Below are 27,247 nucleotides of genomic sequence, written 5' to 3' on the forward strand. Positions count from 1 at the left end.
GCGCGCCGGCAGCTGACCCGGAAGCGGTCGGCCGGCGTCGCCCGTCCCTGCCGGAGCGGTAAAATGGCGGCGGTCTCCGTGCTGCAGGCGCCCAGCGGCGGCTTCAGCTTCGACAACTGCGCTCGGTGAGGCGCGGGGCGGCGCGGGCGGGGCGTCGGGACCGGGCGGTAGCGGGACGCGAGGGCTGCGGCCGGGGGAGGCCCCGGCCCGGCCCCACTTCTCGCCCTGTGTTGCAGGAACTCCCTCCTGGAGGCCGAGCTCGTCCAGAAGGGGCAGCGGCTGCCCGCCGCCCGCAAGACGGGCACCACCATCGCCGGCGTCGTCTTCAAGGTGAGGCGGGCGCCGGGCGCGGCCCTCCGGCGCTTCGCGGCGGGCAGGAGGCCGGGCCGGGTCGGGCCGCTCCATTCGCCCCCAGGCCGAGGCTGAGGCGGGCGGGGGCGCGGCCGCCCTTCGCTCCTGAGCTGCGGCCGGGGAGGGCCGCTCGGCCCCGGGGCGGCCTGGTCGGGAAGCGGCGTCCCGGCGCGGTTCGTGGCGGAGGTTCTGCGCTGCTGAGTCACGCTCGGCGGGGGCCGCGGCCCTGCGCCCCGGCCTGGGCGGAGCCGCCTCCTGCGGGCCCCCCGGAGCTGCCCCGGGCCTTGCCGGTGCCGGGAGGGTCCCCTGCGGAGACCGGGGCTCCCGGAACAATTGTCGCTTTCTGTAGGACGGCATAGTCCTCGGAGCAGATACAAGAGCAACTGAAGGAATGGTTGTGGCTGACAAGAACTGTTCAAAAATACACTTCATTTCTCCTAATATCTAGTAAGTATGAAAATTGTTTATTATGCAATGGTATTGGTAGTAATATCGGGATTTTTAGCCATGCCCTTTGCTAACAGCCAATATTAAGGTGTACTTTAAAATGATAATTTATTAGCAAGACTTGGGGATTTTTGGTATTTCATTTACACTTAAACGGGCTATCTTGTTTTGTGCTCTGACAATATTGACTGTATGAGAACTTAATTTCCGCAATTTTACGGTGAGAAAATTTCTGCTTGCTGGATAAAGCATGGAGTTATTTGTTTCCTCTGTCCTCCCCACCTTTTCCTAACTCGCTCATAATATTTCTCAGTTGTTGTGGTGCCGGAACCGCTGCAGACACTGATATGACAACTCAGCTGATTTCCTCCAATCTGGAGCTCCATTCACTATCTACTGGACGACTGCCAAGAGTTGTCACAGCTAATCGGATGCTAAAGCAAATGCTTTTCAGGTAACTGAAGCGGTTTCTTGTTAACAATGCTGTTAAAACCACTAGATAATATTTAAATTCCTGTGAAGGAGCATGCTTCCTCAGCCTACTTAACTTTCATAACAAGACTTTAGGAAAGATTTAATAATTGCTCTTTTCTTCATAGGCTTTTGAACTGAGATGGAAGAGAAATCAAGTCTATAGCGTTTAGAGAATTGATGCTACAGTTGTACAATGTTGCTAGCATTTACACTGCAAAAATAGAAGGCCAATAGTTTAATAAACTGTTGATCACGCCCATGAAAAGTGATGTGTATCTTTGTGGCAAGATGGCTGGACCAGTAATAATCTTGTAACGTGCAAGCTTGTGGAGTTGAGACTTTCATATGACTTGTAATAGAATCACAGCCACAAAATGTATTTTCTTTTCAAAAGAATAAAGTGTTTAACCATTTGAAGCCTACAGCTGTTAATATAGAACTCTGCTGGTGGTGTAGTGAGGTGAGTGAGTGAAATGGTTGGAAGTTGTACTGCAGTTATCTTAAGATTTTATTTGATTGCTTGACTGATCACAGACCATTGTTGTATGGCAGTTGAATTTCCTAACTAGTAGCATGACATAGAAAATACCCTTAGACTGAGGGCATACTTTCCAAACTTTTAAGTATTCCAGCACTGTTTAGTACTGTCTTTTGCAGAAGTAAAAAATGCTGTTTTAAGAGAAGGAACGAATGAAATGTGTGTATTCAATTAAAGGTATTGTTCAAGCTATTGGAAGGTCTCCAGGAAGGTGAAATAAAGCAATGAAAAGAAAATGCTTTGTGCAATCAAGTGACCTAGATAAATTACAATAATTCAGCTCAGTCGCTTAATGCTGTATTGATGGGCAGTTTGCCTTTTTTTTAAGTGTGTCACAAAACAATAAATTAGAAAGTTAAAGCAGCCAAGAACATCTCATGGGGGAAATGAAGAAATACATTTTCTTTGAAGTCTCTAAATAAAAACTTAAATGGAAATACAGGAATTTCATTTAAGGCTTGAAAACTAATCCGAATTCTCTCCCTGTTAGCACAAATGTATCGTCCAGCCTGCTTGTTCTGCTTGACACTGAAATATACCATGTCTTAGTAAATTTCTTAATTTAAAGTGGTTGCAGATAGTAAAAGTCGTGTTTCTATTACAGAGATGTACCTGGTGTAATCATGGAAGAGTTTTCAAATGCATAGGTTGTGTTAAAAAGAACCACAGCTTTATTGTGGACTTTGAGATTCACGTATAAACATTGCTCCTAGGTATCAAGGCTACATTGGTGCTGCCCTGGTTTTAGGGGGAGTAGATGTCACGGGACCTCACCTTTACAGCATATATCCCCACGGATCAACTGACAAACTGCCTTACGTTACCATGGGTAAGTGGTGCTCCCTCAGTATTGTAACACAACTGCCTGGTAAAAGTTCAAATTATTATTTAAAATGCTTTTATGTAAATTCCGTTGTTTGCTGGGAGCTGTACAGACCTCAGACTTCAAAGATAAAGTTGTACCCGTATTTGTAAGGCAGGTGCACTGTTCTGTTTTGTTTCTAACACTTGGAAAACATAGGCTATTATACTACCTAACCTAAGCTGCCAAAAAACTGGTGTTAGGAAAGTTGCTGTGTGTGTTCCCCAGCATACCTTAAAGCAAGAGAATTGTGGGATTCCCAAGAACTTGCTGTAAAAAAAAAAAAAAAAAAAAAATCCTTAGAAACTTGATTTGCAGATAGTCCGAACTCATGGTTCGTTTGAAGTCTCACTTGGGGAATTATGTTCTGCCTGGAGTTTTTCTGTAGTTTCATTAAGAAAAAAGACGAGCCTGCCCTCTCCTTTGGGACTGTTGTATCTCTATTTCTTGCTAAGTAGCAGCTGTGTTTTACTCAAGAAGGTGCTTCATTGCAGTGAACCAACACCTGATTTACTTGCTACATATAATAATTGGTCTTAACTACTGTATGGAGCTTCTCAGGAAAGAAATTTAATTCTGTCTGTTGTTGGGGTCAACTTGACATCAGTAGCCCACCATCAGGTTATTAAGTGTTAGTAGCCCAGCTCTTCTGTCCATGTAACGTTTTCTGTAATAACAATAACTTGAGCTATAAGTACGCTCAGTTCTGTGTACGTCTCATTCAGTTTCGAATTAGGGAGCGTGATCATACTGAAAGCTGAAGCCACAGATTTTTGCATGCTTTTTAGGCATTTAGGTACTACCCCGTCAAGACCAGTTACAAAAGCAATGTTCAGGATGTATTGTAAAATACGATCTTGGTAAATATATTCTTACTTGCTGTTTTTTTAACTATAAACAGCAATATGGGATAACTTGGAAATAAGTACTTTGTGGTAGCAGAATGCAGATCATAGGCAGCTTTTCTGGAGTGTCTTGTCTTTCTCACTTAAAAAGCAGAAACATTGCTCCGTTACTTCCCAGTTCTACAGAAGAGGGTGAAGAATACCTACAGGAGAGAGTTAAACTTTCAGACTCCTCAGTGCTGCTTTGCAGTAGCAATAATTTCAAGTTGTGAAATGGCTCTTGGGCATTTACCTGTGATCTTGCTAAACAACCCAGTTAGAGGCTCTGCGTATATTCAGGAAGACACTGTGGTACAGGATACAAAATCTTCATTCGTCTCTAATCTTGATTTGTGAATTTAACTTGTCATTCCTCCTATGTCTTCTAACTATTCTTTGCCCATGTCCTCTAGATAGAATTGTTTCTTTAGACATCTTGTTCTGTTTCTTAATTATTGAGGGATGCTTGGAGAGTCCCTGTGGTAAGAATCCTGAAGTAATAAGCTATAGTAAGCTTTGCGACTTGCAGGAGAGCCTCAGTGATCACAATCATCCTCGTATTTTTTTGAGAAGGTAAATAACACATGCACTGTTGAAGGGGAGGAGACACACAGCTCAAAATATTACAGAACTTGCACAGCCTTTGTCAAAGAGAGTCTTTTCAATAGTAGTGTTGAGCTTGTTTGATTAGTTCTGAATTCTTTTGTGACTAATAGGCAATAATCTGGGAGTAAAGGGTAAAAAATGGTAAGAAATGTCACTGAGACACTGGTAAGAGATTAAACTAGTGCCTTCTGAGCTAATAATGTTTTTGTGCAGTTTCATCTGTGGCTTTTAAGGGTAATACCCTACTGAGAATATCATATATCTGGAAAAAGTAAAATTCCAAACATAACCAGGGTTGCAGTTATTTCTGCTCTCTGATCACTCAAGAAGGCACTGTATCATTTCAGAGTTGCGTTTCATTTTGAAGACTTGGACGATTTGAAATGAAAGCTTGCTTTTGGTAGAGCTATAGAAGTATAATGTAGAGTCCAAATAAGTATATCTGAAAAGAAAATTGATCTGAAAATGAAGCATGTCAGACATAGGCTGAATTTGATTTACTAGTCTGATGCAGCTTTTATGCCGACTCTGTGATGGGAATATATAATTTTAGTTAATCTTTTTCTGTTCATGGTTGGCATCTCTAGATAAAACACCTACTTACTGTATTCTTGGAAATGTTAAAGGTTTTTCTTTTTCTTCTGGATCTTTCCACTACTGAAACAGTGCAGCTGTTAAACTGAATCATCCGGTTAACTGTATAACGAGAACTGTGATTAACTTGCAGAAATTCTGCAGAGCTGGTATGGGACCAATAGATGGTGCCATTACCTTAGGAACTGGCAAATTACTTGGCAAATAAAATCCATGCAACAGTCATGTGATGTAATTTTTTAGTCTTTGATATAAAAAAAAGTAAATGTCTGATTCTTATTATTGCCTTATACCCAATATTGTAGTTAGCTGTAAAACTGTAACTGACTCTATACTGATAGCTGCTAGTAGTTGATTGCCTGAATAAAGTCACACAGTTTCCGTTATGTACACGTTTACCTTCGTGCCTGTGTTTTAAAGGCTTTAAAATGCGGCATTTCTGAAAATCCTGGCCACTCCTCTCTCCCTCCTCAAAAATAACACAGTAGCAGAATAAGCTCAAACAAGTAGGAAGCAGAATATCAACGGATTAGGTTCACTGTAGCTTAAACTTTGATTTGCTGTCAGCTGTACCAGCGCGGTGTCTGGTGATTACGTGTTACTTTTGTCCATGTGGTCAAACAAAGCCCTTCTCAGCATAAGTGTCCTTTACCTTTCTACACCCAGTATGCCGATACTTTCTCCAGTGACTAGGATGTATTTTAGTAAAAAGATTTGCTTATGCGTATAAATGAAAGATAGAACTGAGACAGCAGAAAAGGTATCAAAGATCAAATCGGAGATAGTAATTGGAATTTTATTTTGATCTTATTTAGGCTAATCTATTACTTGTTTGTTGTTTTTTTTTTTTTCCCAAAATGTTCTAAGGGAAGTTTATTAAATCAGGGTGGGTATTTTTGGCCAGTTAATTTCTGGAAATTCAGTATTAAATAGGAAAGGTTGTTGAGGTGTTGGGTTTTTGTTTGTTTTAATGTGCTGGAGTGTGTTTGTGGATGGACAGAGTGGTGTCCTCCCTTGTAAGGGAGATTTAAAAGATACTCAGTGCTTACTCAGGAGTGAAAACATCAAAATAAACTGCTGACAAAGGACAAAATTGGATTTCAGCAAACGATGCAAGATTGTCTGATTGCTTGGCTTGTCTAGGAAAGCTTCTGGCCAAGACTTATAATGAAATGCATGCATAAAATTAAAGCACTTGAAGTCTGTAGTTCAGCTTTTGGAAACAGTAAGTATGTTCCAGTCGTCTCTAGTGACTGAAGCTAGTCCCCTGGTACCAGTGTTGCTTCATATTCATAAATCAGCTCTTCACACATTGGCAATGTCGTCCTGCAGAGCAAGCACTACCACTGCTGAGACTCAGCCCCTCAGCCAGGAACCAGGGTGAAAAATGATCCCAATCGATGGGGCTGTGGAGATCACTGGATTTTTACCTAGAATGAACAGCAAATTGAATAACAATGAGTGCGTGTGAATAAATGCCCTGTCAGGGAGCCCTGACACTGATGGATTAGGAAGTGCTAAATGTTGCTCTCTCAAGGCTCTCTGCATCCTCCAGTGTGGCAGGCTGAGGTAGCAAACAGGTCCTTGGGTGATGAGAATGGACTGTGCTTAGCAATAAGAAGTTGTCTTCAGTGAATGTTCTGCTAAAAAGATCCAGTTCATCTGGTTTAGAAAAGCTACTGCAGTTGCAAAACACAGTGGAAATTATTGTCGGCTGGATTTTTTGCTAAGTATCAATAATTATCTTTCACTTTAAATCAATATTGAAGTGGTACAGTTCCTCAAGTAAAGACCAAATGGGATTTTTAAAGTGAGTTTATTACAGTTTAGTCCAGAAAATTTTTGAATAACTTAGCTGTAAAAACTTATGAAATGACCAATGTTTCTAAACAAGAAAAAAAAATCTCTTAAGATCTCAGCTTTGCTGGTTCATGCTCATTATCAGACTGAAAAGCATTTGCCTCAGAATACAGCTCTGCATCTCAGTTTCTTCAGTCCTTGATAATTTGTTTGGCAGTCAATATTTCTATATATTTAGATGCTAGATTAATACTTTCTGAATATTTGTTTCTACAGTGTAGCTTACTGAAAATGTATGCAAAATAAATTATTTGGAATTGATATGGCATTTTTTTCTTGATGCTTGTGTTTCCAAGGTTGTTGAAGTGCAACCATTCATAGCAGTTAATGGTTTTTAAAAACCTAGCTGAAAGGTTTTTTTTTTTTCCCCCGAATGTTATATAATACAAAGACATGATGACTTTACCAATTATACTTTAATTATCCTTATTGCTCATACCCAGAACAGTTGTAATCTTCCAACATTTAAAAAAAAAAAATTCCAACAAAGAAAAGTTCCTATTCCGCACTGGTGGTGTGTTTCAAGATTTCAAACTAAAGTTATCTGTCTAAGATAAATATCTGGTTTGGTATGACTTTGAATTGGAGTTCAGTTAATGACACATTATCTCACAGCTTTCCTGAATGTTTTAATAGATTTGAGGTTGAACTGCTGCATCTTAGCGATGTTGAATCCTAGCTGGTAGTGACTTAAATCAGTTATTGTGTGTATGAGGCAGGAACACCTATCCCTAATTAAAGAATGGTGTTTTGCAATGTTTGGATTTTATCTTTCTCCAGACATTATGCTGGGGAATTGTTAAGCTTGTTTCTACATAAAGGCGAAGCATGCTTGTTAAAAATGAATTATTGGTGGGCACCGAATACATGGACAAGAGAACAGCTGTTTCCCCACATACAAACAAGTTCTCCATAGACCCTTAATATCCAAGTTTTCTGTGCTTTTGTAGGTACTGCAATAAGGAAACCATACTTCCAGTGTTTACTTAAGTTCACAGATTTTATTGCCAGCTCTCCTGTTACAACGCATAGTGTTCACAAGTCGGTTGAACGACTTGGAACATTGTGGGGTTGTTTGGATCGTATGTGGAATTTGACAAGTAGAGGGAAGTCAGTGTAATTGGATAGTGAAGTTCACAACTGTGCTTGCGAGCAACTGTCCGCTGCTGGTTTTCTGCATTTCTGCATGGACGGTCAAGTGATGGGGTTTCAGTCCACCAGCAGTGCAAACAGGGATTGGGGGGGTTTTCTTAGTTAATGTGCTATGGGTGAATATATGCACATCATGAGTATTTTTCAAAACAGTTCATGTTGCTGTTGTCAAACAGCAGATGATTTGTTTTGATGCAGGAACTCAGAAGTATACATCTATTGGTGTTACTAAAAACACAGTGTTTACATCTGGTGCTAGTAAGAGTAAAGAATTTTCATTGTGCTATTTAAGATTATAAAAATCTGTTATTTCAGAGAATGCTTAGCTGTGCTGCGAGACTTTTGCTAAGCACTTTTTTAAATGCAAGCTTATAAAACTTGTGTTTAAGATTTATAAGCAGTAGAGGAAAAAAAAAACCCCTGAGTTTATTAAGCTTTTCCAGCTTTACTTCCTGTTCTGTTCGAACATCCTTGGGATTGTGGTTTTTAGATGTAAACGTCTACATGTAGGTTTAAATAAAGGCTTTCAACAAATCTCTGAAAACTTACATTATAGGACTGTCCGCATTTATTTATTTAAAGTTGACAGTAAATTTGGCATTTATTTGCATCTTGGTAATGTAGCAAGATAAATAATTAACAGTACAATTCTTTATGCATAAAGGATTTAATGTAATGTAACATAAGGCTCCCCCCCTTGTTCCCCCCTGCCTCTTTCCTTTTTCTTCTTTGTAAGTCTACTGAGTTCTTGCCCATAGGTTCTTTGGGAACTTCTTTTAAAAAGGAGCTGGAGGAGGGAATCTGGTCTGAGCCATGTATGAAATTATTGCAGTATTTGTGTTATTGATAACTTTTATTTGTTAGTAGAAGCTTTAAGGAATTAAGACTACTTTTTCTTAGCTCAGTAGCTTTAATGTAGTAATTTCTGGCAGATATGACCTTTTATACTTTCATTCTTGCACATTTTTTTAGTTTTTATACTCTAATTTTGCCAAAGAACCCTTATCTCCAAGGGTAAGATTGTTTCCTAGTTTTGAGGCTTCCCATTCTGCTTATGGTAGGCCTTCATTTGAGTGTAGTAAGAATGCGGTCTTAGTTTGAGACCATATCTCAGATTCCCCCCCCCCCCCCCCCCCCCCCCCCCCATTAGAAATGTTCCTATGTCATTCCACAAGAATTATTATTTTATGGTTCAAGTCCTGTATTTGTTTTGGAACGCACCTTTTTTTGACCTTGTTTGAAGGATCAGTAAAATTCCTTTTATTTGTGATTTGTTCTATGGTATCAGCTGTTTGTATCAGCGGTTCATTTCTGCTATTAGTTCCTTAAAAAACTTCTTTATTTCCAGTTTCAGCATTTAAAAAATGGAATCGTGTATTGCTCCAAGGTGTAAATGAATAGTCATTGCCTGTAATACAAGTACACACTTAGAGTGTCCTACTGCTTTTAAATGTGATGTATTTGGTACTGTAAAGGTAATGATCCTCAACCACAGCAATATTCTGTAACAGGAATATCTGTCATATTCATTGGGATTACCATGTTCATTGATTTGTGTCTGTAAATCTGCTGTTTCTACCCTTTAAATTTGATCTATAATTGGACCTCCTTAAATGGTTCAGATAAGGTAGTCTGTATTTTCTCAACAGTGTCACTGTCAGCTTCTCCTTTTTCATTATACATTCAGCAGACTTGATAAAATCAGCAGGACACCTCATTTGAAACTGTTTAATCGCTGCCTTTTTCTTTCACTAAACCATTGAGGTGGTCAAGCGATATACACAAATCATTTTAAATAGAAAATATGGCTTTCTCTGTGACCCAGCTAAACAGATAGCAGTATGCAAAACAAGTTAAAAAGTAATAACTGCCAAAAAATCTTCTAATTGGAGTAAAAAATTGCAGGTAACTTTATTCACTCCCCAAAAGTAGCACGCTCTGAAATATGGTTGGGGCCACAGACAGACAAGGTATCTTCCTGAAGACTCACTCTTTCTGAACAAAGCTAGTTTACAGTTTCAGATAGTATCATACTGCTTTTCATATTAATTTACGGAAAGCACATTTACAACACCTTCAGTTACAGTGCTTTGGGTAGAGATGGCTTCTGTTCCATTACTACACTTGCACTGCATCCTTTAAGAGAAGTAACATTAAACTCATGTTTTCATATCTGTCATCTTGTCTGTTCAGCTCCTGTTGTTAAATATAAAAATAAGAGCACAAAGTAAATGCACAATAAACTGTTTTAAAGTAGATATGGGAAATAACCTGATGGCAGCAGCCAGCCACCCTCTTACCATTGCTAGTTTACTCATCCCCATGCGTAAAGGTGAGTGTGCCAGGGCAGCTCGTTAAAGCAATCTATTCATTCCGAGTGTCTTAGCAAAGTGACATAGCCTCTAACGTGGCCAGGCACAAAAGTGGGACAGGAGGAATGGAGGAATAGGAATTACAAACTGTGGCATTCTGTTAACTCTCTTTTTCTAACCTCACTTTCGTATCTTAGTGTTCAAAATAGTAAAAAGAAAAAGGCTGTCAGAATGGGGACCATGACAAGTCTGTGTATACTAGCTATGAATTTAGGATTAAATGAGGTGCTGGACTTAAAGAGGGTAGACACTTTAGAGTCTGTACTAAGCTAAGGTAGACTTTAGTCTGGTTTGTGCTGCTGATATTTGTTATCTTGCTCTTTAAAAAAGTACTGTATCTAAATACACTGGCTAAATAAGTGTCCGAACTTTGTTACTGTAGGTTCTGGATCATTAGCAGCTATGGCAATATTCGAAGATAAATACAAACCGGACATGGAGGTAAGAAATTTTTTTTTTTTAAAGCTAAGAAATATTTTTTAAAGGTCAATGTTTCTTCCCTCAATAATTCTCATGATCGTAAGAATGTAAGAGGTTTGAAGCTTTAAAAAAGTTAAATCTGCTTTCATTTCCCTGCCCTTAAAACGTACTAATGTCAGCTTACTGCAAAGCTGTAAAAGTTGGTGCGTAAAATAAATTTAAAGAAATATAGCTTCTTGCAAATTTACGTATGGAAGAACTTGTGTGATTTGAATGTAGCTGAAAGCTTTAAAAACATACAACTTACTGATTATAGTTGACTTCAGGAATTTAACAGTCCTTGCATATTTAGTATTGCTGTTTTTCCCTCAGTAGTCAGTCCTCCTCTCTGTCTTGAGAAGAGAATGCATGATTGTAAAAGCAACAAAAAAAGGTTCAACTAGTGTATGAAACCAATTAGATTTCCGGTTGATTGGGTATGTTCAGAACTAGTAACTGCACTTTTAATATCTATTCAAAAGCTGATCATCAGAAGATTTATAAGGTTGTGGGTTGGTTGTGTTTTGCTGATGATCTTGATGAACAACCAAATGTTTTTCAATTTCTATTATAGAGAATCATTCACAAGAGCTAAGAGCTGGAGTGACATGATTAAGATCAGAATAAGTTATTAAGTTATTTTTTATGAATATATGCAGTACATTATTTTTGTATTATCTATAGTATCTCCTTACACTTAGTTACACCACATTCAGTGCCTGCTGAACTAAACGGTGAAAAATCCAGTTATCTGCAGACAGACTATTGGTGAAAATAAAACTAAAACAATTAAAGGGCTTTCTGTGACCATATTTTGTAAAATGCCTCAGTGATGTCAAGCCCTCTTTTAAACCACATCAATCTCTTCGGACTTTCTGTGAATGCTCCTTGTCATTCCAATTGATGAATAATTTCACGGTAAAGAAAAAAAAAACTGGGACTTGAACACAAAATTGAAAATTGAACCCATTAAAAATGACTTGTAACGCTAAGAGTTGCAATCATTTCAGCCTATAATGCAGATACAACAAATCTTACAGCTATTTACTATCACTGAATAACGTGGAAAAGGAAAAAGTTGATTTACTTCAGAAAAGGTCTTACGATGTTCCTCATCTTTGTACTGCAACTGCTGTGGGTCATTTCCTCCCCTTCAAATGTTGGCCTGACTGCAGCGTATCTTCAGGTGATGATCCCATAAGTCCACTGAGTTCCTCTCTAAAATCAATTAAATTTTAAATTTAAAGTGATGTGTCATAGCCTGTTACATCTCCTGAAGCAATGTGACATGTAATACCAGTTGATTTAAAAAAACCCCTTGTTTTGAGAAGTTTTCCAGTAGTTAAACTCCTTCAGAGTTAGTAATAAGCAGTTTTCCAGTTCTTCCTGGAACTGGCTCCTTTTCTGTCAGTATGTATCAAATAGTTGTAGGTGTGCAGAATTACATAAATGCAGGAAGATCAGGATTCCTGTGTTGCTGCAATGTTTTGGGCAATATCTGAAGAAACCGGACCTCTGGCCTCTAGTATATTTATAAATACTATCAGAAGTATTGGAATATTTTTAATAGGCGCTGAAGTTGCTTCTGTAAGTAGCATTACACTAGATGACTGAAGGGAAGAACCACTAGATAGAGGTAGACTCTTTTTTTTTTTTTTTTTTTTCTCTCCCCTCATGCCGCCGTAAGAAGGAGAGAGTCTCTTTCCAGCCTCTTCTTGTGTGACTGTGCACTTGGCATGTGTGCTATTTGTACTGAAAACATGGGCTACAAATCCTTGGAATCAATAGCTACAGCATAATAGTCCGCTTTCAAAGATACAAATGTCAAAGAGCTGTGCTATGAAACTAAAAATTTCATCATATTCTCAGCTAGAATTTTAAGCTTGTATTTTAAGTCATTCTTTGTGTAAGAGCAACCAGAAAAGGCACCAAAAATTGGTAAATCTCCAACTTTTCCTATTTAGAAAGGTCATCCTAATTAAATTGTCTTCATACACAACCATAAATGGCAGCAGATATTCACTGTTATAACAAGCATGTAGAAATGCAGCCTACCAATTTGTTAAAATATTTAGATCTTTGAGACTTGCATGCACCTTAACCCTTCCTTTGTTTTTCCTAGATACTCTGTTATTTCATAATAACTCGGTGATCGTATTAACTAACCCAGCAAAGTGTCAGGTGATAAAGCTCAACTGTACTCTTAAACACTTCATATTCTGTTATGGCTGCCAGCTTAAAATATTTACCTTTTAAGTCAGATGTGTTTTTTTTTTCTGGTAAAGTAACAAAATAACAAATGATATTGCTATTGAAATGAAAACAAATTAAATCTGAAGTACACTCTGTATATTTTACATGAAATTTGCTATGAAATAGCAATGATGATAAAATTCCTGGAGATTAATTTAATAAAATGGGTAGAGGATTAATATTTTTCTGTCAAGATCAATGCTGCTTTCTTTTGCACCAATTGTCAGAGTATCTTGCTAGGGCTACTGGAGGGTAGTGGTGTGCTTCAAGACCATCACATCACAGAAAAATGATTCAAAGGCAAACTGTCCTGCACCCTCTGGTATCGACTTGCAAATTAGCATCTGGAATGTAATTAAACAAGCTTAATGAAAGTAGCAGCTGAATACTACTGGAAAAGACAATCAGCTTTTTTGCCTCTGATATATATTCTGTACTATTGAAGCTGATCACCAAACGCATCGTGTGAGCACAGTTAAAAAAATTAGCATTTATTTGAAGAATAGGAACTGTTTTTCATTCTGTTATGCTTTTGGCATGCGCTGGTGTCCCATGAGAGCCATGCCACAGCAGATAGTGCACAATATTTATAAATCCATGACAGGCAATAATAGCAACTTGAAAAATTTTTTTGCTAGAATTTCAAGTTGAGAGCTGCCAAAAGCTGAGAGGATCAAATCTGCAGTGGCAGCTGCTGTGCCCTACAGTTAGAATCGTAGACTTTGAAGATGCTCAACTTAAAAAAAAAAAATAAAAAAAATAATAAAATAAAAAAAGAAGACTGCAGGCTTAGCCAATTTTTGCAGGTTTCTAGAGCCCTGGCTCTCTGCCTTTTGAAGATGAGTTGCTGAAGCTTCTACCACTGCCTGAGGCATGCTAACACCAGCAGGATGTGTTGGTTTTTTTTTTCCATAGACTTAGTGTGTCTTCAGATTTAAGTAGCACATGCTTTATCAATGCCAACCGTGATGGTCCTTTCCCTGGTTGCAATGCCGGGAGATGATCTTTACCCAACATCCTTCAGAGAAACTGCTAAGATAGATGGTGACGTACACGAGTGCCACTTCTGCAGTCTGATTTATGGAGGCATGTTTCATTATGAAGCAAGTGCTGGCCTCTAGAGGAACCATTATAGATTGCTGAAGATGTGAACACTTTCAGCCCTGAAGGCCTGTAGATGCTTCAAAAATGTAATGCCAAGCACCTAACTACTGTGGAACAATATTAATCTGTCATGTGGGCAGCTATAGATCTACTTTAAAAAACATAAGTGGAAGAACAGTACATCTAATAGAGTGTTTTGAGCTTAGATCTTTCATTGCAGCCAATTTTTCTTTCACTAAAGTTTCAGTAGAGTAGCCACATGGTTTTTAAACCTTACAGTCAGATTTTGCAAATGCATTCATACCTTCTGGTGTTAAACAATAGTAGAGAAATACTGAGTCAGTGGATAGGGAAACCATCGTGATGGAAAAAAACGTCTGGGTTTGTGTACTGTGGTGGTTGAATTCCTAGGGAGATTGCGGGGGGGTATTATATATTTTATTCTGGTATTTGACTTCTGTTGTTTGAAAAGTAGAAGCTTTTTGTCTGTAGAAGAAGGACTTGATGTACAGCGAGGCTATGTTGCAGCCTTCTGACAAGAGCTTCATGTTTAAGCAAGGAAACAGGCTGTTTGTAACTTCATTTTTTTTTCTGTATTTTATCAAAGCAGCCAGGCTTAATAAAAAGAGGATCCAAAAGGAAGAGAACCAGTAGAAGCCACAGAAAGCAGAACTACTGCAGGGGAAGGGAAGTAAATCTTTGTGTAATGAGTTCAGGGGCACAGAATAGGTGGGGAAACAATGGAAGGGGTAGTCCGGCAGATATTTAGTAACCATTTCTAAAATAGATCACCCCAAAAATGTGAGTATATATACAGTCATTTATTATACCACTTTTTTAGTGTGGCAGGTAATCAAGCGGTACTGAATGAAAACAAAGACCCTGTAGGGGTAGGAACAGATTAAAAATAAGAGGGGGCTGTTGTGACTATATGCCACTTGGAGCGTAGGCAGCCCTCCTGCAGCTGCTGCGCTGTCCGAAAAACTGCATCTTGCTTTCCTACCAGAGACTTGCACTCCTTCACCTGTTGGCCAGGTTTGCTTTTGTGATCATTCTGCAGTGATTACTTTTTGCTAACTTGTTTGGTTTTGACACACATGGGTTAGGGAGCAATCGTATGAGCCATTCGGCTGGCAGATGTGGGTAATCCTCTGTAAAAGGAGAAATGACGGGCAGAGAGGAGGAGCTGGAGGTAGTCACCTTTTTCAGTTAATAGTTGCAGCTGTCAGAGTAGGTGCGTTCACAAAGAAATTATAGGAAGGAAGAGGACTGGAAGTTGCAAAATGCGTAGACTCAGGCTCTTCTGGTCCATGGTTTTGTTTCTGGCTTTGCCACTGATTTTTGAGGTACTTTTGAGCACCCCCATGTCCCCAGAGCGGAGAAGCTGAGGCATAAAGCATGCCTTCCTCCAGATGCCCGATGTGTGCTGAAGGTCTTTGCTGTATCAGAGTGGAAAGTAGTCTAAATTCAGCTTTCACTGTGTACCTCTTACTTCAGTAAAAAAATACATCAGGCATAGTACAAGATATTACAAAAACATGTCACTTTAAACACCTGACATACAGATCATTCAGTGTTTCTGTGCTCGTATTTCCTACGGTCCCTCAATATGATGGTGTTATTTTTGTTTATTAACTACTGACAATAATACTGAGCTATTTTTGGAAACTGTCAAAACTCTCTAATCTTCAACAATAGTTGTCTCATCAGTCTTATTTAGCCTGCATCTGTGTGATTCAAGGCTCAAGAGCAATGACAAGCTGCATATGAATTCTGTATTCATTAGTGATGGTGATCAAAATGCCCGTGTCCCCGCCATAGGGCTCAGGTGTGGAAGTCTGCAGGCTAATCCCAGCAGCTGACATTCGGGGGTTTAATGACTCCATAGGAAGGTGACCACTTGCTGGGAGGTTTGTCGGCTGAACTCAGACAGCAGACAATAGAGATCAAGCCAGACTATCAGAGTTAAGCTGGAGAGCCTGCCTGAGATACTTGAACCCCTGTTGGTGTCAAACACAGAGATTAAGTAAATGGGGGGGGGGGAGGGAAAATCTGATTCTGTGAACAAAAATAAGTACTCGGTATTTATGTGCTCTGTGTATCTGTTTATTTCATTACCTAGTGACAATAACTGAGACTGTTAGGGACATATCTTCACTGCCTTTTCTGGCAGAGCTCATGGCGATACAGATTTCGTGCTTTCCTTACATACCTGTATTACTGTCTCCTTCAGAGACTTGAATTTCCATGGGTAAATATCAGGTGTTCGTGCAGACAGTCATCCAGAAAATAAAGGCTTATTGTGCTGTCTCTTATTTTTAGATTAGATTAAAATTATTCTGTGGTACCCTGGTTTCTGCTTGACGCATTGGACGGACAGTCCTGTTCTCCTCTTCTTTCACAGAATTGTGCCTTGGATTGATTTCCTTTGCAGAACTGATGTTAAACGGGAGGTATGAGGCTGATTTAACATGCGCTGGCTAGATGTGCTCTGGATTACTGGAGAAGTGTTTAGAGCTGTGCTTTTTGAATATATCAAAGCATAATTCCTGTGCAGGAATCAGGTGGGAAACTGCCAACAGTACCAGTCTGAGTTACCAGTGATACCCAGTAGCACCTTCTCTTAGTTTTCTGTTTACAGACTATATCAAGGGAAATAAATTTTGCCTTAGTTCAATTTGGGCCTTGCTGCATGACAACGAGCAACGCTTTTTTTCACCTTTATGAAAGTATCATTTAAACTTTGTACATAATAATGCAGACAGGCTAGTCGGAAGCAGGGCTCCATCTTAAGAGATGATTTCACTGCCCAGGGTAGATGTAGGGCAGGTAATTATTTTTGATGCACTTCTCGGGAGCAGGTGTTCCAGTTTAAATTGTTTCAGTTTATCTCCCACAACTGCAGAACACGGGCGAAAGCCGCTGGAAAACATTTTGCGTGGCACAGAGCCCGAGTGCCGCCCCTGCGGCGAGGGCTGCGGAGGGCGGCCGGGGTTTCGGCCTGCGCAGGGAAGCGAACGGGCCGGCGTCGCAGGGTGGGAGGCAGCCGGGCTGCGCGGGCAGGCTCCCTCCCAGCCGAGGGGCTTCATGGAGCGTCTCGGCGTCTTAGGAAGGAAAAACTACCAGCGGGCCCAAGACTTCTTTCTCCAAATAAAAGTTGATCTTCCTTCCCTTCCATCCTTTTTTCAGAAGTAAAATATGTCACGTGAATAGAATTTGCTTTATTTGAAGCCAGACATGTTATTGCTGGATATTCATTTTTTGATATGTGGTAATAATCTAGTAATTTTAATTATCTTTCGCATGGTTTACATTTCTGGCTAGCTCCCGGTGGCCAAGGTTCAGCGTTACTGCACGGTAACGCAGCTGTACAGAACCTTGAGGATGTCGCGCTGTCAGAGTAGAACTTGCAGCCTGGCAGGATTTACAGCTCTGATACTGTTCAGCGAGTTCATTTTATTTTGAGAATCAGTTCCCTAAAAACCCCGTGAACTTCGCCCAGACGTAGGAAGTGATGGATTAAATCAATTTTCCTATTCATTCTTAGTTCAAAGTATGGAAATAGCATTAAAAGAAATCCCGTAGTTGTGAGAGGAGCTTGTACTTTAATTCTGTACCATTGGAAATACGTATTGTACTAATCGTCATGTGAGGAATGACATATAGGAACTAACGTTATTGAATAGTAGTTCCGAAGCATATAAGTTTCTTGCCTTGGCAGGTAATTTGGCATAAATTGTTAATGTAAATCCAGGTTAGTGGGGAAGACGTTATTTTACTAAAAAAGATAAACTGCTGATTAATTCAGTATAGAGCTCAATTACAAATTGAAAGTGTCTCTGCGGGACGCCAGTACCCTAAAGACAGCAGATGTTGAATTGATACTCCAGCATATTTCACACTGGTATGAAATATTAACGTGGTTTATTGTACTTGTGTGGTGTACGATAGCAGAACGGGGGAGGTGGTGATGAGGCTGGGCTTGCAGGCGTCTACCATCGGCACATGAAAAAACTGTAATCACTGAGAATAATAATTAGGGACTAAGGTGCATTTTATTTGGAAAGTTCTTAGTAGAAAAGAGTTAGAAAAATAAACATTTACTAACATATTATTCACAACAAAACCGACATCAAATGCAGTACAGAATTACCTGATCTAAGATTCCATGATCTACTAAGGAGTGAATGTAGGCGCGTTTGGGTAAAAACTCGAATTGCTGAGTTTCAGCAAGGCTGCTAGGTCAGTGCGGTGCTCTGATTTCTTTTGCATAATTTCCTGCCTGTGCCATTTGTGCTGAAGATTGCTACTTCCTAACAAAACGAGTTTTTCTGTATTTTTTGTGTAACATAGGCAGCATGTTAACCCTGATGTGTTCATCATCCAGGGTTTTAAGTAAGTTGGGTGTTTGTCTTCTGACGTACTGCATTGGTGGTGGTGGCACAGACGGGCTCTGCAGACTTTGCATTTGAGACCGTACCAAGTGATGAAGAGACCAGCAGCGCGGTGGCACAAGAAAATACGGGAATGCATGCAACTGAAACTGGTCTGTCCTGCTTTTGCTTTGTCTTTCTTTTAAACAGAAGTCCAGCTTCGAAAGCTTCAGAGAAGTCAGAATTTAGACAAATGTATTTAAAGTTACCATTCCAAACAGAAGGCGTGTTCCCCAGCGTTTGAACAGGATGTGTCCTGGGGAGAAAATTCTAATCATATTTAATAGTCTTTGAGTCCTTGACAGTGTTTGTTGTGCAAATACTGAGTCATTCACTCGCCTTCCTGCAAGTGAATGAAGGTAATGTTTCAGAATTCGGAGCATTTCAGTTTCTTATTAAATAAGGCTATGGAAACAGAACTGGAAAATACCATGATACATGTTACCTTGATTTAAAATAACTTAGCTGTTTAACACACAAAATAATAGAGTTGTTATTTCACTTTCCCCCGCTCACTTTTGCTTTAGAAACTACAAAACTTCTGTTTACCTTACTCTTTAACAGCTGTTCAGTAAAACCAAACAAACCTGTATATGATACTCGAAGGCATATTTCTCTTTAGATTTTTTTTTTTTTTCTTTAGAGCATACATAATTCCAAAATAGTGTGTGGCTGAAATTCAGCAGAATGGATGCAATGCCATCTTTATACCTATTACAGGGCATAGTTTTAGGCCTAGATATCTTTAGATACCGTAGTTTTCCCATCATGTGCTGGGAATATTCTGATCGTTTCTACCCATTTGTCTTGATGCACAAGCTGGTGGCCGTTCCCGGACCCATCTCTGTGTGCTACTGCTCCATGTCTCCCAGCTGCTGCTGATCTTACAGATTCTGACTGCCGTAACCCTTCTGCCTTCGGTGTGCTCGTTGCTTTAATTCTTCCTACTTGCAGCTTCTATCTTGGAAACGTTTCTTTGTGCTGTGGTCATTTGGCATGTCAGTTTAATCCTGTTTTCTGTGATTTGGAATCCTGATCCTACATATTCATCACATCTATCTATTTTAATAGCTTGTTTTGCATTGTTTGGACTGTTAGATCTCAGCATTCTGCTTCTAACTTCTTCGGTGACTTTTTAGAGCACAAACAAAAGATGGTGGAGGAAGAAGGGTGGGGGGAGAGCTAGAAAGACTGGCTACCTTCAAATTTCACTCACCTGATCTAAGATGAAAGAAAAGAAAAATATTTTGATTGTAGCATAGGTCTATTTAAAAAAAAAAATTATGAAACAAGGTATGTCATTCATCTGCTTATGTGGTAGTACTTGAAATGCATACTTTTTTTTGGTGAAGACTTGTTAAACCTGAGTGGTTTAAATTACACGCGCCAGCCCCTTTCCAGCTTCAGAAGGTAGCCAAAACAAATTCATTCTCACTAATGGAGTCTTTCAGCCTCCCCTTACAAGAAAAACACAAACTGCTTTGCCTCTCAGTTTTGTTATCTCTTTGGACTTCGCCAGCGGATTTTAGCGTTGCTTCCAGTTAGGTATCGATCTCTGCCACAACCTCTCCCAGCAGGCAGACCTGGACGTCCTCTCACATGGTGTAGTCTGCTGATTACTCTTCCAAAGTCTAATTATGCTTCTGTAGGCGCTTATGTCCTTCAAGAGGTATCACTTTCCTAACCCCAAATTCCCAGCTCTCCTTTATAGATTTATTTTTTTTATTACCATTGTCCTTCCTGAAGCTTCTGATTTTATTTTTCCTCCCCTTCTCTTTCCATGTGAGTCTTGCGGATTCTCACTTTAAGTAGGATTGACTTTCTACATTATATAATTTGAACAAATTTCCTTCTGTTTTAGAAGACCGTTGCAATAAGTACTTGAAATTTTTTAATTTTTACAAAAATTGTTACACACTATCATATTCATCCTATACTAATACTCATTTTGCACTATATTTCAAATTCTTGATAAGACTTGTTATTGGAGAACTGCACTACGTCCTGTGTATCTAACAGGATACCGGTGACCTGCAGAAGGTATTCATTTCACTGTGGTAAGAATTAAAAAAAAAAAAAAAGCTTTCTACAGTTTTTAAGTCTGGAAAAGACATCTCCTGTGTAACTTTGCAAGCAAGTTAAAAAATGTTGAGGAAATAATATGCACAGAGCTGTTCCGGCTGCTCCTTTACTGCTGGAGGCATAATGATAAAGGTATTTAAAAGCTATTAGTAAAGATAGTATTAATATAATGTAGAAATATCCCCATCTTCTGTAGGAAAGTCTCTTTTCTCTTTTACTTCAGTAGCATTTGAAATCTGGAAATGGCTTAAGTGAGAGGAGAAACTTGATTCAAGTCATATAGAAGAATAATGTGTAAAAGTTCCTTATTGGTGCTGTTTGGGACTTGTACCATAGCAGCTGTAGAGAGGTAATCTATCAGTTCTTGAGTGTCTACAAAATGCAACTCTCCAGATAACAGGTTTAAAGTAAAGATTTAATACAGTCTCTATCTACTATGATGTTGCAGTGACAGTTTAAAACTCATTCTCTAAATCTCAGCAGACTTTATAGCCAGCAGTGGGCCCATATAAAGCTTAATGGCATTACAACACATAAATCATCTTTTAAAGATGCTACCAGTAGCTCCAATATTAAATGCAGACAATTGTCTGTGTTATAAATAATTTATCAAACACCATTTCAGATTAGCCTTCCATGCTGAGTTATTTATTTTAGCCTTTACTGTACTATTCCTAAGACACATTTTGAAAGATCCATTACTGGTCACTTTAATGAACTTGGGGGTCTGTTTTCCCCCCCGCAAGCGCTACGGTACATCTGCGGTGACCATTACCCGCCTGATCTGGACCTCTTTGCGCCTTTTACAAGCGCTGCCCATTTGTCATGCGGTGGTAAATGGAGTTGCACATTGGAGTCCTGGGACACATTGCGTGATGTGGTGATGGAGACAAACAGATAGCTCTATAAAGCGCTGCCTGTCACAGCCGACTTGTATTACAGTACATCACTCTTGCTGTAATCTCATTTAAGCCGCAGCGTGGACCCGAGAGAATGATATTCCCAGTTAGCTTGGTCTTTGCAACCATAAAGTAGGAAGTGCTCCTTTTATATACTCGGAACTTTTAGGGTTTTTTTTAAGATTAATTATTACAGTGACTCATTCATGCCCCTGTACTTAAGACTGTGTCAGCACTTTTCATGATAACCCCCTATTTCCTGATTGTAAAATAGCGGTCCTTGCTAGAACCTCGTGTACAGGGTCTCTGTCAAGGAATGTATGTTGTGGTTTTTTTCCTTGTGGCTATGCTGGTCATCTTTCTAAATTACGAAAAGAGAAGTGAACAGCACTGGAGCAGGGTTTTCTAAAATTAAAATCATTCCAGGTCCATGAACGAGGCTGCACGCTATCAGGCGGAAGAGCCGAGAGAACATTTTAGACTTTCTTGGCGTAGCGGGTGCCTGTGTGCAGTTACAGCTGAGCTACTGGATATTTTTAGAGCTGTTTTGATAACAGTAGGTCGAAAGGGTACATTTTAAAAAGTAAATAAAATGTAAATTAGGGAGAGGACTCTGCGAGATTTCCATTGTTGTCTAAAAAAGATGAAAATAAAATTAAACGGGAGAGTGGAACAAACCCCCACCGCTGTGCTTTAGTTTCCCTAAGCTGTGGTACTTTTCTTATACTTACACTTGCTTAATAGCTTAAAATTATTCTGGTTTTGCTATCACTTAATTTTTAAAACATATCTACACATACTTCTTTGTTTTAGTATATTTACTTTCACTATAGTACTACGCTACCCTTAGCATGCAACAAATCAGTGAAAGGCGGCTTCTGTCAGTTGAATGAGGAAATACTTGCTTATCGGAGTTTTATTGCCAAAAACACTGAAGAAGGGTACAGAAATTATTTTTTATAGCGTGGCTGTTTGTTTTGTTTTAGTCAGCTTGGTAGAAAGTGTAATTCAATTTTTTTTTAAAGAGTAATACTAATAAAGCTGGGAGTGAAATAAGAATTTATGCTATTTCTATAGTTTACTGAAGAAAACGCCCACCTCCTGGTCAATCCCTTAATTAAGCTGTTATTAACAGGCTCTTTTCTAGAGGGCCATCGGAGAATGCCAAGCGTGCGCTGGGAGCAGAGGCGGTTGTAGCCGAGCTGATTTTGGGCTCCTCTTCAGCTGCACTTGCAGACGGGGGCTTGTGCAGCTGCCGTCCGAACCGGGGCCGGCCGGGGAGCGGGCCGTGGGGCCGAGCCGTGGGGCCGAGCCGTGGGGCCGAGCCGTGGGGCCGGGCCGTGGGGCCGGGCCGTGGGGCTGAGCAGCGTCACTGTCGGGTGGCAGGGTACCGGCCGCTAAAATGAGGCAAATCTTAAAAAGCTGCATTTCTCAAAATCAGCATTGAATAGTTACTCTTTCATTCCTGATGGCCAGTGGCAGATTATTCAAAGGTGTGAAATATCAGCGGAGCGCTGACGAGCGATCATGGTAAACCTAGCAGTCAGTTACGGTCAGGCTGGGCTGGCTGAGCAGCGACTGCCATCAATGACCGGAGGATAAAAGCGTCCAAATGCCTGCGCTCATAGGTGCGTGTCAGTCTCATTCTTTCTCTACGGGAAGAGGCATGCTCTAGTCAGTCTTCAAGTTCCTTATACACCTTTGAGAAGAATTAAGGGGCCTCGTGTGCTCTGGTGTGTACTCAGGAGGCTTCTGAAAAGATTAAAGGTTGTGTGGACGCGGACACGGCCCGTTTTCCATGCATTCCGACACTGTTGCCAGATGACTGGAAGCACCAGCGCTGTGCTCGGGCTTCAGCGGAGCCGGGGGTGCAGGACGCGTCCTCGCTGGGATTCTGCCTCTTGGCAAGTGTCGTAAGGACAGGCGCACGTAGGTACTGGGAACAGATGCCTGTACCTGGTTTTTACAAGATTTAAATGACGCATCAAGAAAGCTGTTTTGCAGCATTTCTTCATGCTCACCATCTTCAGTTACAGCGCAAAACAGGATTTACTGGCTGTATCAGATTATTTCTAATAGTGCTGGATCTGATCTGTGCTTTTTCAATAAGCTGTCTTAGAAATGAGAATAAGCCCTGCCTGGGAGCTGTAGAGGGAGCCAGCGCAGCTGTAATAGCCTTCCCTAGACAAGAGGAGGTTATCAGCAGGCATACCAAAACCTCTGACGCCTTCGCAGCAATGCCATTCATGAGTTTTATTGGAGGGGGGGATGGAGATGATTACAGAGCTGTTGTTGTAATATTTTAACAGAGTTTGAGGAATTTGAAATGTTCCTTGTAAAAGACGCTCATCTGAATGTTACGTGGGTGTGCGCGCCCGACGCGGGCACTGCTGCGCCCTGCGTCAGGGGATTTAGACAGCTTCGGAAGAGTGGATTTCTCACCGGTGCCTGCAGCATCCGCATTTCGGCAGCTGCGCGTTTGCCCTTTTAGAAGAAAGCAGAGATACAAAACCTGTAAGAAAGCAAACATTAGAACCTGGCAGGATTAGTGCGTGGTTTCAGAAGCAATAAAAATAGCGAGCTTTATTTCCTGGTCTAGTTTTCTATTCTAGTTTTGTTGCAAATACGATTCTACTAGTTGTACAAAGTAACTTAGAAATACATGGTTTTGAAACATCTAAGTACAGTATGCATTAAATAGGTATTTTGTTTTAGTTACCGATGGAATTTCTGAAGTGTACAGCAGAAAACAAACTGTAGCAAAGTTTCAATTTTTTTCAGTTAAATGGTAAGAACTTAACCACAAATTTTAGTATTTCGATGGAGGTACCTAGTGTGACTGGTATTTTCAGCAGGTTTCTTTAAATTCTCTGCACTTGTGTTCAGGACTGGAATTAAAAATACTAGCCAGCTACAATTCAGTACGGAGCTAGGCTGCTTTGCAACAGTGACTGATAAGATGAGCCAAAAGAACTTCGCAAACCAAGCTATGTTACAAAATCCCAGCAATAACTTTGGTACTACAGAGGAGGATTAAGTAGTTCCTACCTAGGGAAGTCTTGTAACTAAACTAGTGCGAATCTTTCATTTGTAAGCAGCTGCTACACAGAGGGCACAACAGGGAACTTGTAATGTACAGGTGCACAACAGCCTGGAAGATAAAAATTGTAAAATTCATGTTATCCATTCATTGAGACAAAAATCTTGATTTTTGCTTCCTGGAGTGTCTTTACTGAGCCTGGGCTGTCCTGGGGGTGGTGGAGCAGGAGCAGGACGAAGTGCTGTCCCTGTGCAGCCGCCTGTTGCTAATGCTCTGCAGTACTGCGGTGATTAAAAAGGCGCTGGTATCTCACTTACCCTTCCGAGAGCTCACAGCTTCCACTGTCACATGGACAAACATTTCTGTGAAATGCCAACACTTGTGCAATGACAGCTTTTTTAACTTTTCCAGGAAGAGGAAGCCAAACAGCTTGTGAGAGATGCCATCGCAGCTGGCATATACAATGATCTGGGCTCCGGCAGCAACATAGATATCTGTGTTATAAGCAAGAACAAGTTGGATTTTCTCCGTCCATACGATGTGGCCAACAGGAAGGGGGACAGGTTAGTATTCCTGAAGCTGTACGTTAACCACGCTCTTCCCAGCTTTTCCTATTTTCTACAGTACTGAATTGTGTCAGAGTCATCTCTAGATCTGTATATTGGATTTCAGCTAAACAAGGAAACAAAATCAGCAGCTGTACCTGAACAGAGGTGCTGGCGGCAGGTACAGACGCATGAAGGAAACAAATGCACTTCTTACCTGCCACCGCTTTCCCAGGCCAAGCGGCTCCCGAGCTTCAGCCGGTTTGCGGAAGTCAGGAAGTTCCGCGTTTGCGACCGAGCCGATGCCTGGGTTGCTTTTGCTACCAGGTGGCAACGTAGTCTCGTTCTGCTCTGTTCTCGCTGAAACGTGTGCGGCGCGAGCGAGACGAGCGGCCTCGCCGTACCCTCTGCAGCGCTGCCTGATCTTAGCCTGGGGCTGTGAAAAAGCAGCATCGGGCAGCACAGCCTGTCCTTAGCCACTACAGACAAACTCGCTGTAGGGACGAAACCAGAAACCAAGAGGAAACTCCACAACGCTGGCCTGTGACTCCTAGGCTGCTTTTCCTGTTTCTAGAAGCCCCTTTCGCCAGTGGCTGGAAAACATGCACTACATGAGATTTTTAAGAGAACACAGGCACTGTTCCCATCACTACAGTTTCCTCAAAATTGTCCGGCAATACGCTGTGATGTGTTGAAAGGACAGTTCACAGTTAATAGCTAAATACAGCAGTCACAAGAATTTTTTTTCCTTAGTTGGACTAAACCATTTCATGTATAAATAAACTAAAAAAATGCTTATAAGCAGTCATGCCTTCCCAATCAAACAGTCCTCTCTCAACCATTTCCACTACGTAGAAACTTGTCCTTTTTCCCCTAGCTCTTCCCTTTGGCAAGCCACATCACGCAGGCAGCTCTCTGTCCAGCCCCCCCTTTTACCGCGCTGTGTTCGTTTCCTTAAAGCACAGGGGAAGCTGCACAGCAAGTGAAACTACTGTGACTCCTTCACCGAGGTGACACCGTTTTCTGAAGGCAGTAATGCTGAATCTCTCAAATTTTGCCTCAAAACATTCAAGTGTGCAGCTCTTTGGGAACAAGGTTACGTTTAAGCATGTATTGTGTGGTCTTGCAATACTGGTAACGTCCAGGATACAGAGGTGATGAAGTTGTAAAGTGAGCGAAATGTGGGTGTTTGTTGGAGGAGCTGGCGAATTCCCCTGCTAAACCCTGGGAGCTGCCTGGTGAACTGCATTGCCTCATCTGTGAAATCACAGCTCCCAAGGCAGCTCAAGGATTTTGCAATACGTACTGTTATGTTACGGGTAACAAGTTGTGCAACTTTTTCAGTCTCCTGCCAAAATAGTAGAGTTTAAAGAAATGGATTTTCCCCGTCTTTCTAAGGCAGACACTATGGCCAAAGCCACACAGCAAGAACTGCTCTGCTCCACTTAAAGGTCTTTTGGCTTTCTTACTGCACAGCTCTGCGAGCACGGCGCGTCGCAGCTATCGGTGGGAGCTAGGAGCGAGCTTTTACTGCACATCTTTCTGAAGGGAGATTTTGGATCCTGCTGTAGTGGGTGAAAAGGGTCACAACGCCTTTCATCAGATGCAGTTAAGATTTCGGAAGCACAGCTTGATTACAGGCAGTCTTTGCATTAAATATTAGCTAATTTTAGCACAGCAACCCAAAGCTAACACACTAGTAAAATTATTCTAGAGTTGCAAAAACTAAATAAATTGCTTGTTCTTTGAGTGAGGGTACACAGCAAGAATGGCCTAGGCTGTAATGAGATCCCACTTACTTCTATAAAGCAGCCTTTCTGGTTACTTGGTCATTTGTTTTTTTTTATAAGACTATGTTTCCTAAAAATGCTAGTTTATCTGAAACTTTATTGCAATCAGTTTAGATTTTGCAGCAAGCGCAGTTCCTTTACTTACTTGGACTTTTACAGGAAACTTCCAGAGAAAGCTGATGAGTTCTAAAATTTTAAATGGGAGTTCTACGTAGCGCTACCTTCCAGCTTAACGTTCACTTACTTCTTTAACAGGTACGGTAGATACAAGTGTGAAAAAGGAACCACTGCTGTTCTCACAGAAAACGTAGCACTCCTGGAAATCGAGGTGGTGGATGAAACCGTACAAACCATGGACACTTCCTGAAGCATCGGGCGCAGCCCGTCCGCGTCCCCACAGCCCAGCGCCCGTTGTGTTTAGCAGCCTTCCAGCACCAGGAGAAACCCGAGGCTGGGCCAGAATAAAGAGGGTTCTGACCATTCTCCTAATGAGTGTGTTTAT

The 27,247-nt window shown here is 40.8% G+C and overlaps 1 protein-coding gene across 1 annotated transcript; it reads left to right on the top strand.

The window, feature by feature from the left end:
• On the top strand, nt 1–27,234 carry PSMB7 (proteasome 20S subunit beta 7). The gene is made up of 8 exons (XM_082327831.1): nt 1–125; nt 237–330; nt 701–798; nt 1,112–1,252; nt 2,524–2,639; nt 10,523–10,581; nt 24,822–24,973; nt 27,001–27,234. The coding sequence occupies exons 1-8, from the start codon at nt 64–66 to the stop codon at nt 27,110–27,112; spliced, it is 834 nt and encodes a 277-aa protein (XP_082183957.1). The 5' UTR covers nt 1–63; the 3' UTR covers nt 27,113–27,234.
• Nucleotides 27,235–27,247: the final 13 nt, after the last annotated feature.

Source organism: Platalea leucorodia (genome assembly GCF_965183815.1).
Source record: "Platalea leucorodia genome assembly, chromosome: 15".
Taxonomy (NCBI): Eukaryota; Metazoa; Chordata; class Aves; order Pelecaniformes; family Threskiornithidae; genus Platalea; species Platalea leucorodia.